Source organism: Argopecten irradians, chromosome 5 (assembly GCF_041381155.1).
Source record: "Argopecten irradians isolate NY chromosome 5, Ai_NY, whole genome shotgun sequence".
NCBI lineage: Eukaryota > Metazoa > Mollusca > Bivalvia > Pectinida > Pectinidae > Argopecten > Argopecten irradians.
In genome coordinates, this window is record NC_091138.1 from 53,556 (window position 1) to 68,776 (window position 15,221).

A 15,221-nucleotide genomic window follows, 5' to 3' on the forward strand; every position below is an offset into this window, starting at 1 on the left:
AAACTTTATCAACACAAATGTTTAAGGTATTTTTTCAATAAGGGTATCAATTTGCGTACAATGACGTTATATAAATAAAGGGAGCGATGGTGGTGAGTCAATATCTGCGCCTCCGATTTCCAGAGACTAAACATCACAGAATTAATACCTAGAGCTGTTCTGTTTCAAGCAAGTCATGCAAATCTAACAACGTTTTTCTCATTTTTCGTTACAAGAACATCGAAGGACCACTTTGTGGGAATACAATTGAATTTTATTTGCTACACTAAATAAAAGGAGCCATAGTAGAAGTTGGTGTTCTATGTAACAATTGGATTTTATGTAGGAAAATCCCCTACCACGATAACCACTTAATTAATTAAACATTGTTAATAATATTCTCTTTTGTCACAAATAAGATAATTGATGTGAAGCATATGCATTCAGAAACAAAATATTTCAATTACTTTTTTAATTTTGAAAACGGTTGTCTTTAGGACGAAATGAACCGATATGTGCTATGCGTCTTTGTGTAAATCGCATAAAGTAAATACCAGTCTGTTGAGGATAGAGATGCTGGTTTGTTTGTTTACTACATAGCATTTTAGTCACAATGTTGTCATACCTTAACGCTGACATGATGCATATTGATATGCATTGTGGTGCAATCATTCTATCAATCTATAACAATGGTATTACACATTTCAACGTATGTCGAGTTCCTTGTTTATTTTTACTGTAATATTAGCTTGAGATTCAAATCTCTGTTATTGTCTTCAGTTTCTGTCAGCATCTTATGTATGCTCAAGGTTTAAGCTTTACTTTAAAAAAGACTGTATGCTGACACCTTTAACTAGACAAAGCAACTAATGTAGGAAATGGGCTAGGAGGGTCCAATATGCAACAAATTTGAAAATGGAATTTAAGTTCAAAAATTGTATTTTAATCAGCATTTTTTTTGTATTTTGCTTGACGCAGCAAACATGTTTCCAAACATCATATTATTATTCCTAATTAGTGTTTTGACCCTAAAGGCCCACTACCTTCTTTTGCAAAACAAAGGTTTCTTAAAAACATTAAATAGCAGAATATATACCGATGTTCTAAGATGAGGTTATAACACCAAACGTATGCAAGATTTCCTGCGTAATATATGATAACAGAGGAGAGTCATTCCGCTCTTGCCGTCTGACACAGTAATAGTCAACTACCGCGCGGTATTTAAAACGACGGCGGGAAACATAAGATGATCCCCGTTATTAAAATTAAAATTTCATTTATTTTAATCAAATTATTCAGAAGGTGATGATACGAGTAGTATTAACTTTTGCGACTCTAAAAAAATATCGATCGCATTTTACTTTCCTATTTTAAAAATTAACAGCCGTTTTGGAAAGGCAGTGGGCCTTTAACAATCATTAAAAAACAATAAAATATAAACATATGCAAAAGCAAATTATTGTTATACGGTATAACTTGTCTAAACCGGATGTGATCGGGACCAGTCCATTTGTTCGTATTATACAGGTGTCCGGTTTATAGAGGATAGAACCTTATCACAATATGTTCACATGGAAATCATCAGAGGATTTTTTTTATTACAGCACAAACATTTAATCTCACATATGTATATGGTAGAACACAGAATTCCATCCTACGTTTTCTTGGTTTATGAGGTGTACATGTACGATCCATTTCTCTTGGTGTGCTACATTCAAATGAACTCTCAGAAGTTATGTGTTTGTTCTATTGTTAGACTTGACCGTGAAAAGTATTCACAAATACAATGTACATGTAACAAAACCGTCGAATGAAAAGTTGTCACTATCTAGCCCTTAGTATACCGGTACAGGTAAATACTCTTAGGCGCCTTATGATCAGTCCAATGTTGTGAAAACATTGTTGCCGGTTTGCCCAAGTTAATTTTACAAAGAAAGGTATAGTAACATTACCTAGACAGTTCTGGTTTTCATAGTAGACAGGTTCCGGTTTATGCAGGTTTTGGGTACTATAGTTTATTATGAAATTTGCCGGGACCAAACAAATTAATCGGTATAGACAAGTTTCCGGTTTATACAGGGTTCGATTTAGACTAGTTATACTGTACCATCATTACGATTAAAAAAACATCACCGGGTCCACTCACTGGGCATATCATTGGTATTGAAACCGAAACCGATGACACTAGAGTTTCAAGGTGTTTTATAATTTTCCTAAATAGAACATTGACTATTGATGATTTAGAAAGTAGAAAAACTTCATTTAATGATGGCTGAAAATCTTGTGTGACTTCACAGTTGCTAACATAATCCATTTTCATGTTGGAAATTTTGTAGACTAGTAGTGTCTCAAAATTAATTATTACAGCACAACACCTACTGATGGCGTAACAAATGTAACATAAGCTAAACCAATAAAACCAAACCGTTTGTGTCTTTGAAAATGAGCACATTCATTGTTTAATATCTGTGTATAACATAAGCAAAATGTCAGATGGTTACTACAGTGTCACATATTTCTTTCACTGGTTCTTAACGATAACCTTTATCATTGTGCGTGCTTTCTCCCATCACTGTTATATCCCTTGAAGTGACTCGACATGTCTGGTTGCTGGTACAGGCAGTCCGAATCAAAGTAATCGAGTTATCAGTATCCAATTCGAAAGTCAGGGCGTTGTCTTTGATGTCGATGAGTTGATGTGACAGTACATTATCCATTTACCGCTGTTGTATTAGCTTGTCATAGAGTTCATATCACGAACAACGGGTTCAGGGATGTCGTAGCTCTTTCAGATTCTAACTAGTGATTCACATAATGGCATAATGGAAATTACACTAGATCCACATTCTTCGAATAGTGGAATTGGTTCTCCTTGGCACATAGCTCCATAATTTCGAATGAAGTACCATTCATCAACCTTGTGGACCCTCATGCGACCATATATGGCAGATATGGTTTCCTCGAGGTAATTTATGAGGTCTTAAATGTTTAATATTTTATTCTTCGCGAAGCCTGGAAAGCACTTGCAGCGAAGAATTGAATTTTCTGGAGTCTTCAATGATCTTGCTTTACCTACTCCATTAAAAGTGCTGGTCGTGTCACATCTGGTGTGAGTGTGGAGACACAAACACCGCTGTGCAGTGTTTCTGTGTGCAACCTTCTGCATGCTGTGATCATCACACTTTGCTTATTTCCTGTGCCGATGTCAAAGAGAATACATCGTCAGCTCGTATTGCAGCATGGTGACTGGTTAGAAGCTGTTTCTTGTGAACGATGAGAACACGACTAAGTTCAGTAGTCTCTTTTGTAATATCTGAATTTGTACAACTAATGACAGGAAACTCCATGAGAGGTATTGTTATCCTGATCTACGAAGGAACTGCTTACCGGTATAACTCTGGAGATGAAAAGTCGAAGTGGAAGAATTAAATGAAACTCTGCGTTCAAACCAAGAGGAGGCAGATTCCGGCATAGTTATACGCTGAATGTATGGGAGAGACAAGGGTATCAGTAATGCATCCGGATCTAAAGGCCGAACAGTTCTGCTGCATATGCACTGGCGTTGAAAGTTATAGTCATTTTCTTTGATATCAGCACAGGAAATACGCAAAGACAGATTAATTTCGCAGAATTCGCAAAAGGCTACACTCAGAATCAATGCACAGCACTTATGTGTCTCCACGTATACATCAGATGTGATACAACCAGCTCCAGAAACGGGAAAAGTAATACCGTTGAAGACTCTACAGAATGAAGTTCTCTAAAGTACTATTCAGTCTTGGCAAAGAGTGAACCATTACTGCAGACTTCGTTTATGACATCAATATTGACCTCTGCCAATTTTAGTCTCCTATATTGATAAAGGAGAACCAACGCAACCCTTCGAAGAATGTAGATCTGATGTCTTCTTCCATCATGCCGAGGAAGTCTGGAACCACATTTACGATATGTGTATCACTAGGTTGGAAATTGGAAGAGCTCCCACATCCCTGAACCCGATGTTCCTGATTTGAACTCTCGCCATGGAAGGAAAATGAAAGATGACAAGCTGAACTATGGTGGTAAACTACGGCTGGTCTGCCACATCAGCTCATCGACATCGAAGACGACACTGGCTTCCGACTAATTGGATTTTGATTACCAGATTATATCCAGACAAGCAAGAAAGCACGCACAAAGATTATGAGAACCAGTGAAAGACAATTGCGACACTGTAGTAACCATCTGACATATCCTTATGTTAAATATACACAGGAAATAAACAACTGATGTTATGTTTTTATTATTTGTACCATTCGGTTGAAAAATGTCAAAGTTATGACTATTTTTCACTTTTTAGTGAAATTTGAGATGGCGGCCATCCTGATGACATCATCCCCGGAAGTGCATTCATACTTATGTTATGTTAACATTTTGATTTGAGATCAGTGGATCATAAGGGTTCAGAAAAAATATTGTTCTGAAGGTTGGGGTGCATGTGGGACCCTCCTAGCCCATGGTCTAAAGGTCAAAAAGTCAAATTCACATTTTCATTTTTTAATCCTAATTCATAAAATATTAGAATTGCAAAACAAGGGTTTCTGAAGTTCAGTTGAAAAAAATGATGAAAAATTCAAAAAGTAAGTGACAAAGTTAAGTATTTGGTCCATTTTAGCATTAAACTAAGCATACTCTGTTTTCTCATGTTTGAAGCAGGTTTAAAAATTGTTTGTGCTTGTTCTATGAGCTGATTTCAAGCAACACCTTAACAAAAGGTAGGATGTTAGAATTTTGCCTGCTACCCCCAACTGCGTGATCGTAAAAGGCGACTTGATTTGGAATTTTAATTTTGTGTGGTTACTTAGATGAAAACGCTTTTAATTTTGCACCCACTCTAACGCTTCAGAGTAACGTTTAGAGCTTTATTTGGATTTTGTCATGATCTGCTTAAGATGATTGCATCAAAGGGCCACATGGGTGATGGAGATGAGTTAGGTCATATTCAATGAAAGGTCACGTCTGACAACTATGTATTGTATGGGTTTTCAAGTTTAAAGCAAGCGTTTAAGTAATAAAAGTTTGTTTTATGAGAGAATCTCCAGCAAAACCCACATAGCATGCATGGTGTTAGAATTGTGCCAGCTGCCCATTTGCATGATAGTAAAAAGCGACTTATAAATATGAAACTTTTATTTAATGGTTTTAGCAAACAATATTATGTAATTACATCCAGCGTTCACCATAAGAGAGTGTTATCTTAAAAACAACTGGATTTTAGTAACAGGAAAGTGTTCATGAGAAAGACACCTTCTCTATGTGATGTTGGAGACAGACATAATAGATTTTATCTAGATAGCCACTAGAATTGAGATCCCAGATTTAGTCGCCTTTTCTGATCATTTAATGAGACAACATACCTAATTCTATCACTATACTTGCAATGTAGGTGTTGCTTTTGATTTTCTCCTAACAGAAACTTAAACTGGTTAAACACTTGCTTTAAATATGGCAAATCTAAATGATACTTAGTTGACCAGGTGATACCATTCATTGAATGTGACCTAATTGATTCACGTGACCCAAAAGCTGTGACCCTAGGATGTAGTTATCTCAAATAGATTGTGACAAAATTCAAATCATGTGCTGAACATTACTCTAAAAGCGTCTAAATGGTTGCAAAATTAAAGTTTTTTCATCTAAGTAACCACAAAATTACGATTCCAAATTTAGTCGCATTTGACGATCATGCAATGGGGCAGCAGGCACAATTCTAACATCCTACCTTTAATGACGGCTCAATGTGACCTGGCCAATGTGACCCTTGGATGTGAAAATCTTAAGCAGGTCATGTCAAGATCCACATGCAGTACTAAACACCAATTTCAAGCTATCAAATCGTTGACAAATCTTAATTTTCAGCATAAACATCAAAATTTTAAATGCTAAAATGGAACAAATACTAACTAGGTCACTGTGACCTACTTCTTTTTCTTCATCAGTTTTCTTAACTGAACTTCACAAACCCAGGTTTTGCAGGCAAACACTCAAACAGTATAATTAAGACTTTAACAATGAAATGTGAATTTGCAACCTTTGACACCTGAAATTACCTTGAACCAAGAAAAAATCTGATATTCTGAATAGCATACAATATCCTGCTGACCCTTATGTATCTAAGTGATACCTCTACAATATTTCTTTCACCTAACGAGAAATACAAGTTATAACAAAATCAGTAAATATGTCATAATGTACAAGTATGCTCTACCTTGACTCCTTCACAGGAAAATACGACCACTTTAATGTTTGTAGAATGTCATTGTTTTCCGTGAAGAATTATTTCTTTGACCAAACGATTAACTTAAATCAAAAATAATGTTCAAATTTTGAATTGATAATATATTAAAAACATTACTATAATGATTACAAAATCTCACGAAGACATGTAAAATCTGCAATGGGCAAATTTAGCGTGCTTGGCTTTTTCGAACCTGTTGATTGATAGTTAACCAAAACGGGCGTTACATCCACTAATGCTAAAGAAAAGTTATAATTATTGTGCCGAATTGCATTGGTTCTATGATCATATTACAATGCTTATAACAGCACACATTTGATATAAAACACTTTGCTTACATGTCCCTTAAACATCATTTAGTCTGAAATACTCATATTAGCAATTGATTGTTAGTTGTACAATGATCATACTTATTTTACCTTTAATGATGTACATTTTGTATTCCTCTGAGAAGTCAAAATGTTCTTGTGTTAAACTTTTTTACTCATACAGATTTTTTGAAATTTGACTTCATACTAAAGAAGAAAATGGAAGAAAATACATATGTCCGTATGCTCGTTTTTGAGGTATTGTCACTAAAAGATCCCTAGATGACAAAATATTGGATTTCATGGGAATTTTGTCGTTTTGACGATATACACAAGAGATTAAAGCCCTAATTTCCTAATGAGGTGTTTCATATGAATAGATGTTTGCAGATTTTATTTTCCAGTGGTAACTTTTAAAACTATACCAGTTATGATTAATAAGGCTTATATTTTTTTCTCAGAATAACAACATATTCTACTCCTACTCCTTAATTTTGAGATACAAAAATTAATGCACCATTTTCAGCTATTTGTGCCAAATATAACCCCATATAGAAATATGAAATTGCAGATCAATAGGGAAAATGTTTTTCTTTCTAAATCAGGCAGCAAAATGAGGTGTCTGTATGCTTACTTTTTGCCCCATTTGAATATTTGTTATATTTTAATATTTTCGAGTAAAAAATTAAAGTGCTCAAATTACCATTAAATGTAAAATTAAAGTGACAAAAATGTATCATTGCACACATTAATGCTCAATAATGTAATTACCAATTAAAATATTTTTCATCTAAAAACATTTTATGATTCTGATGATCCAGTTGTGTGTTTGGACACTCCATTTTCAATGTTCACCGTCAGGCGGGGGAACATTTACTGGTATATCTGGTGACGTCTTCAATAACTTGATATTCTCCTCTGGTTTTTGTGTCCACCTCCCTATTCGTCCATTTATATCACATGTCTGTATAATACAAAAATATTAACCCTTAGCTCAACATTATTTCTACTCAAATCATCATTAATATACTGATTCCACATTAAAGAGACAATTTCGTAGAGCTAAATTTGTTACTTAGTTTTGCATTCCTTATGAAATATAAACCAAAAATTATTGTCAAGTTCTTCAATATTGTTTACTATTAAAGTACACCTATACCCGGTAACACATCAGTTAAACCAGTGCAATAAATAGCCACCGAAGAGTGGATAAATTGTTTTTGGACAAAATTATATTTAAGATATTCGACATCAACCCTTAACTTAATATTCACTCTAATCAACTGATCATTAACAAATTGAATCGACATCAATCCTTTTCTCAATATTCATTCTACTCAACTGTTCATTGATATATTGATTCGACAACAACCCTTGGCATGGAGATGCTTTTATATTGATTCGGTAATTGTAATGAGCAACTGCTAAAATATACTTACATCTCGTATATCGAGTACATTGAGCAATATACCACACAGCACAGACAATGACGTTAATGTTATTAAAGCAAGGAAGAAATCATGATACCCCTGGAGTGGATGTCTTGTACCTTGTCTGAAATAGATGACATTTCATCTGAGTTTTAATGACATTTAACAATACATATGAATCTTGTTTTAATGTCATTTAACAATTCACCATCCTCGATACCCGAGAGGTTCCGATCACTTACGATCTCTACATTTCTTGACTATCTCATAGTCAAACTTGCGACAACACAACAGCAATCGTAATTTAGTGTGTTGATGCAAATCAAAAGAGTGGTATAACTGTACACTGTGGTTGACTGTGTGGCGTTAAAGTTGTGCGTGGCTCTCTCTGAAGTCTCCATAGGAACATTTTGCTGGACTGTGATTCGTTCAGATTCTTTCCTCTGGGATGCCTTTAGTTTTACAATGAGATAGTCAATGGGTGTATAGATTGTAATTGATCGGAACCTCTGGAGTATCGAGGATGACAATTCACCTTCATTTGGTTTTAATGACGTTTAACAATTCATCTGAGTTTGATTTTAATTAGCCCGTCCCCCATGTATGGCCTAGCAAACCTTGTTTTACCATAACCACAGCTACGTACGGGTTATCTCCCCTGTACTGCCGATATCTACTTATATGTACGGCGACCATACCCTACATGCAGTATTTATAACGTCGCTGACATAAGGAGACACTTCAGTTTCTAGTGCCATTCGTAGATGTAGACCCAAATTTTATTCAAATATAAAACTCGTATCAGTAACATAAATTAAATGTGTCACACAACTACTATCACGCATGTTGTATACAGTTGACTATAATACGATGACTTACATGTCGTATTTCTGAAGTAGATACCCATCTAGTAGTAACGTGAGTCCAACCACAACGTTACGTACAAAATACAGAATTCCAGTGACGGTTCCAAAACACGACCGAGGCACCAATAGCACGGCTACCTGCCACATACCCAACTGTAAAGGGAAGTATCAAACTGGCATTATATAGAGAATATATTATTGGTATCTTACAATGCAAGGTTTATTTTGGTGCGGGACTTAGGAAAACTGAGATGACGAGGCTTTCCGTGTCGAGCACCAAAATAAAACTTGCATTGTAAGATACTAACCGTGTGTTATGTTTATCCTGCAACTATTATGGCATTCAAACGAATGCAAATTGGCAGTTATTAACTTGGTTTCGCTCGAAGCGAGACGCTTCTTTGATGCGCATGATTGAATTTACTAAAAAGTGCACTCTTTTTACTTGGGAAAGAAGCGTTTTACTAAACTCCTCCCCTGAATTTTTGGTTTGAAATGTACACATACAAAATAAATTACAGTGAAAAATTAAAACAGTACTATCATTTTTAAACCAAGAATCAGAAAGTTCAGGTACACTGTTTTTCATTGCGTATTTTTTACAAGATATCAATATTTTTGTAGTAATGTGTGCAGTGGTATATTATTGTTTTCTTTTAATAACATTATGATGGATATATGTTGATGACTGCAATTACAAAAAAACTGAAAAAAAAAGTTTACGTGCAATGAACACTTACTTCTGTGACAATATTGGCGAGTCCAAAACTAATTGTTAGAATAAGAGGATGGATGGACGGAGTAAATCCTAACATGGCGAATATTGGAACGATAACAGCCGCAGCACAAGTCACCAACACTCCAATACAGTCCATTTTACTCTGAAAACATTTCTTTTACATTAATAAATGATGAATGTTCACACACTTGTAACGGAAGATGGAAATATGATTTAAACAAAGCAGAAACAAAATAATATCGATTGCAATATATATTTGCCAACAAATAGAACAAATACAGATTTTTGGACATTAAAATTGAGACTATATATCTTTGAATTCTTAAGGTAGCATTTTAACCTTTATTATTGAGTATTGAATAAACCAAAAGCACAAATACTTTGTGTGAAAAAATGACCGTTTGTATGTTAGCCAACGTACCAAAGCAATTGCGACAAGTGGACCAACGACGAAGGGTAATATTGCACAGCCAGTAATATAGGATGACGTAGTAGCCGGGAACCCGTATCGCAACAGGATATATTCACTGTAAAGGTACAATATTCTTATATGAACATATCTTAATCCAAACCCAGGTAGAGAACCTGTATCGCAACAGGATATATTCACTGTAAAGGTACAATATTCTTATATCAAAATATTTTAGTCCATAATCAGGTAGAGAACATGTATCACAATAAGATATATTAAGCGTAAAGGTACAACATTCTTATATCAGCATATCTTAGTCCATACCCAGGTAGAGAACCTGTATCACAATAAGATATATTAAGTGTAAAGGTACAACAATCTTTATCAACAAATCTTAGTCCATACCCAGGTAGAGAACATCTATCACAATAAGATATAATAACTATAAAGGTGCAATACCCTATATCAACATATCTTAGTTTATACCCAGGTAGAAAACCTATATCACAATAAGATATATTCACTATAAAGGTACAGCATTCTTATATCAAAATATCTTAGTCCATACCCAGGTAGAGAGCCTGTATCACAATAAGATATATTCAGTGTAAAGGTATAACATTGTCATATCAACATGTCTTAGTCCATACTCAGGTTGAGAACCTGTATCACAATAAGATATATTCAGTGTAAAGGTACAAATCTTTATCAACATATCTTAGTCCATACTCAGGTTGAGAACCTGTATTACAATACGATGTATTCACTGTAAAGGTACAATATTCTTATATGAACATATCTTAGTCCATACTCAGGTTGAGAACCTGTATCAAAAGAAGATATATCAACTGTAAATGTATACAATCTTTATCAACATATTTTAGTCCATAACCAGGTAGATAACCTGTATTACAATAAGATATATTAAGTGTAAAGGTACAGCATTCTTAAATCAACATATCCGAGTCCATACGCAGGAAGAGAACCTGTATTACAATAAGATATATTCACTATAAAGGTGTAACATTCGTAAATCAACATATCTTAGTTTTATCCAGGTAGATAACCTATATCACAATTAGATATATTCACTATATAGGTAAATCATTGTTATATCAATATCAGGATATTATATAATGGGTACATAATATAACATTGGTTTTATATTTATAGTTTCAAACCATGACAATATTCGGTGCTCAAAAATTCAATGACATTTAAAATTTATAAAGCTCTGCGGGAGTACACAAAGGTTACACAAATCACATCATTGTATAGTTTCATGTTTTCTTGGGGCCGGTTGCTCGAACGTTAATTAAAGTATAATTTAGTCTTAATGATTAATTATATCACTAATGATCAATTAGTTCATCTATGATTAAAACGGCGTTGTTCAAAACGTCATTTAAATGATATTGTTATGTATGACACTAAATATATGTAGTTATTAAAAAAGGGAGATAACTCCTAAAGCTGTATTATCAATACATCCTATAAAGTTCATATAATCAATTTAAGTTATAGAACTTTGTAGAATATTATCATGTATAAACAAATATGTTTATAAACATGTTGATTATAAGTAGGGATCTAGAATGATCTATTTCCAGAAAGTTCTGTGTGTTTATTTGTTTACTGTTTTTAATTAGGTATTTCTAGAAGTAGAAGGTTCCCCAATATTCTTGAATTGGGGTTTAGCTATATATACTCCAGCCGTCTAAGGCTAATCAGAACTGTAATGAAACTTGTAATTAGACATATCAAGAATTGTACAGCGCCATATTAGATTCTATTGGGAGAGCTATTGTGACTTTATCTGTAGATGATTACAACACTTTGTGTGGATTTATTCATATTGGCTGGAACTTTACAATTCATCTGTGGACATTCATTTTCCTCGTGGATTTGTGATTATTGTTAATTTAAAACCTGGAAATATCAAGGAGAATACCAGGACATTCGCATACAGATAAGTAACACTTGAAATCATCATATTACTCTTGTACCACCACCAATTACTTTAGATATTGTAAACTATCTCTGTATAATAATAGTGTATATATAATTAAATTGTGATTTGAATTTAGCTGCTGGTTTCTCATTTCTGTTATTCTTGCTTGTAATAGATTGGGGGTTCTTGTCCGAGATCGATATTTTATTTGTGAAATCTAACTTTCAAAAATTAGTAAAGAAATTTTCAAAATTTGTGTACAAACTTTTAATTTACATTTGAAACCAACAGCTATGTGGTGTTTATGACAAGACTCAGATTTCTGTAGGTTCTCTTGTTTATTTCGCAAATCTCCCCAGAGGAAGGTACATCTGTTTACATGGAACTTCCCGGAGGAAGGTAGTTATTCCTTTCACTGAACTCCCCGGAGGAAGGTATTCGATTCACAGAACTCCCCGGAGGAAGGTATTCGATTCACAGAACTCCCCGGAGGAAGGTAGTTATCCAAAACACAGAACTTCCCGGAGGAAGGTAAAAGACTACAACATTTGAAAATAAAGGCACAATAATACAGATGTACAATGTGTCCTTATAACTACACATGCCTAATTGAAACTTAATCAATCTCATTACCCTCAATACTTTGATAACTATACACATAATTGACTAGAGATAAATTACCTGGATTTCCTATTTGACAATATTTCTATATATGAACACAATATATATGCATTCACCTTCAGACAGAATGTCTCTAAGTACATTATTTATAGTAAATTGTTATCTATAATAAAGTTTGCCTAGTAAGACATTTCGTCCCATGTATACACATGTAATTATAAGAGGACGAATTGACTAAATCATACCTCGATCAAAACAGTAATTATATCTATCTAAAAGGCTTATTCACATTATACCTATCTAGTAAACATACTATACATACATCCCATAATACCTCTAATCAACATATGCTATACTAGTGACACGCAGGGTCCTAAAGCACTGAACATGTGCTCCTGCAGACGATACATGATCAACGATAATCAAATGACTAAAAATGGCAAATAAACCCTCGTGAAATAATCACAATGACTGAATAATGTTTACAATCATATGGTAGACAAAAATACATATAAACAATATATGGACAGGGAATAAACCTACCCTGTGGGGGACCTAAATTTTCCTTTGATTTAGCCGTGGCCCGGCATGTTGACAACCTGAGTCGAATCTAAATTTAGGCTAGACTAACATCCGGACTGCAAATTCCGGAAAGTTCCGGATTGCAAATAAAATTGTAATAAAATACAAAAGTCTAAATATAGGAACATGAACTAGAGAGGCAGATCATTCAAGCTGAAACAGAACTTAGAACTAAAGAATTAGAGCTAGCTTCTCAGGACAGTTCAAGTAATCCAACTTTTAGGGGTTTACAAGGAAACAGAGGTTTTGATGTTAGTAGAAACATCAGGTTAGTTCCTCCTTTTCAAGAGAAAGAAGTTGACAAGTATTTTCTGCATTTTGAGAAAATAGCTGACAGTATGAAATGGCCTGAAGATTAGCTTACAATGCTTCTTCAGAGTGTCTTGATTGGTAAAGCTAGAGACATTTATTCTTCATTGTCTGTACATGACATTTCGAATTACCAAGTGGTCAAGAAAGCTATTTTGAAAGCTTATGAGTTAGTTCCTGAGGCTTACCGCCAGAAATTTCGAAACTCGAAAAAGAAAGATGAACAATCTCATGTAGAATTTGCCAGGGAAAAAGAACAATTATTTAATAGGTGGTTTGATTCTAAAGATATTGATGACGATTTCGGTAAATTGAGGCAATAAACGTTGATGGAGGAGTTAACACATGTAGGTCCACACAAACATAAAAACTCATTAGATGAGAGAAAAGTTGAAACACTTTAGTGAACGCATCTACAATAGCTGATGATTCGCTTTCACCTACAAAGGCTTATTTGTTAAAACAGTTTCTCAGACCAAAAAACAAGTACCACAGGAACTAGTAAATTTGGTCCAGACCTGTGGAACCCCACCTTTAGTGGCACCTTCAAACGGACAAACCTTAAATAACGGTGGATCTACAAACTAAAAGGTCTTGCTTCTAAAAACAGGATGAATAGGGCAGGTGGGGGGGTCTCCATCATGTCCTGTTTGTTATTACTGAATGAAAGTTTGGACAATGTTGTATGTGCTGACTGTTTTTCTTATCCAGCGGTAAGGAGGCACAGGCGTAAACATCCAATACCTTCCTGTGATAGATATGTGAAAGGCCTAGTCAGAAACTTGTGATATTGTGGAAGATTCTAAAGTGTCTATTGAGTATTAAGAGCTCAGAGTCTGATAGCGCCTTGAAGAAGTACTTCTTTCTCATTTCTGGAAGGTTTTGTTTCACTTACTAGTGATATCACCAACTTTGAAACCTTTGAAGATTTTGAGGAGATACTGGGCTTCTTCATTCTTGTTTTTAATTCAGATGGCCGTAATGCTTTGGCTGAGGAGACCTCAATGAGGTAGTAGTGTTTTGCTTTCAAAGTGGAGAGTTGGATTTGTTTAATGTGTATCTCCATTGTGTTTCATTTAAAGTAAGACTTGGTTAAACTGGGCCTGGTTTAACCATTGGCCGGAACTTCCCATAGAGGGCGTGTCGCTTATTTCTAGGCAATGACTTGGTGGAGAGAAAAGGTGTGGGATCGTTAGTGTCAGTATTCCTTATAAATAACAGGTGTGCTTGAGGAATACTCATAAGGATTTTCCTGGTATTTTCCCTTCTTGTGCTGTAATCGTTCAATGAGTAAGAATGTTGCAGTAGTTGAGGATCATTATTTGTCCAGGGTTAGGTGGACACTTTCTTTGGCTCATGATTTATAGTGGATTTCGGGGGCAAATGTGAATCTTTTGAGCAATCCTGTAGACTTTGATAGTATTAGGGTTGTTCTATCAATGTATACTTCTTTTGGCTGAAATGATTTGGTTAAATTTCAATTCCTTTTGTTTAGAGAGGGAGCTTTTATTAGTAGCACAGGGGGAAAAAAGATTCCTGAAATGTCTTCCTTATTGGTTTATTCGAGCTTGATTTGTGTGAGGAAAGTGGCTAGAGGAAAGTTCCCAGCTCTTTGTTACTTTCTCGTTTAGGTTCAGGTGTGTTGATTACGCAAGAGGGGGCGCCCCCCCTCACTTGATGTGTCCTACCCAAAAGAAAAGACTGGAAGGTTTTGTCAATAAAATTCCCCCCTGTTTTTGTTCTCCTA

General features: G+C 34.8%; 1 protein-coding gene across 1 annotated transcript in view; it reads right to left on the reverse strand.

The window, feature by feature from the left end:
• Positions 1–231: 231 nt before the first annotated feature.
• The window catches only part of LOC138324179 (uncharacterized), a 63,650-nt gene continuing 48,660 nt past the window's right edge, over positions 232–15,221 (reverse strand). The window contains exons 6-10 of the mRNA XM_069269259.1: positions 10,021–10,184; positions 9,601–9,741; positions 8,874–9,013; positions 8,004–8,118; positions 232–7,528 (exon numbers count right to left, since the gene is read on the reverse strand). Of these exons, the coding sequence (XP_069125360.1) occupies positions 7,409–7,528; positions 8,004–8,118; positions 8,874–9,013; positions 9,601–9,741; positions 10,021–10,184 (680 nt within the window). The 3' untranslated portion in view covers positions 232–7,408. The remainder of the gene's footprint in view (positions 7,529–8,003; positions 8,119–8,873; positions 9,014–9,600; positions 9,742–10,020; positions 10,185–15,221) is intronic.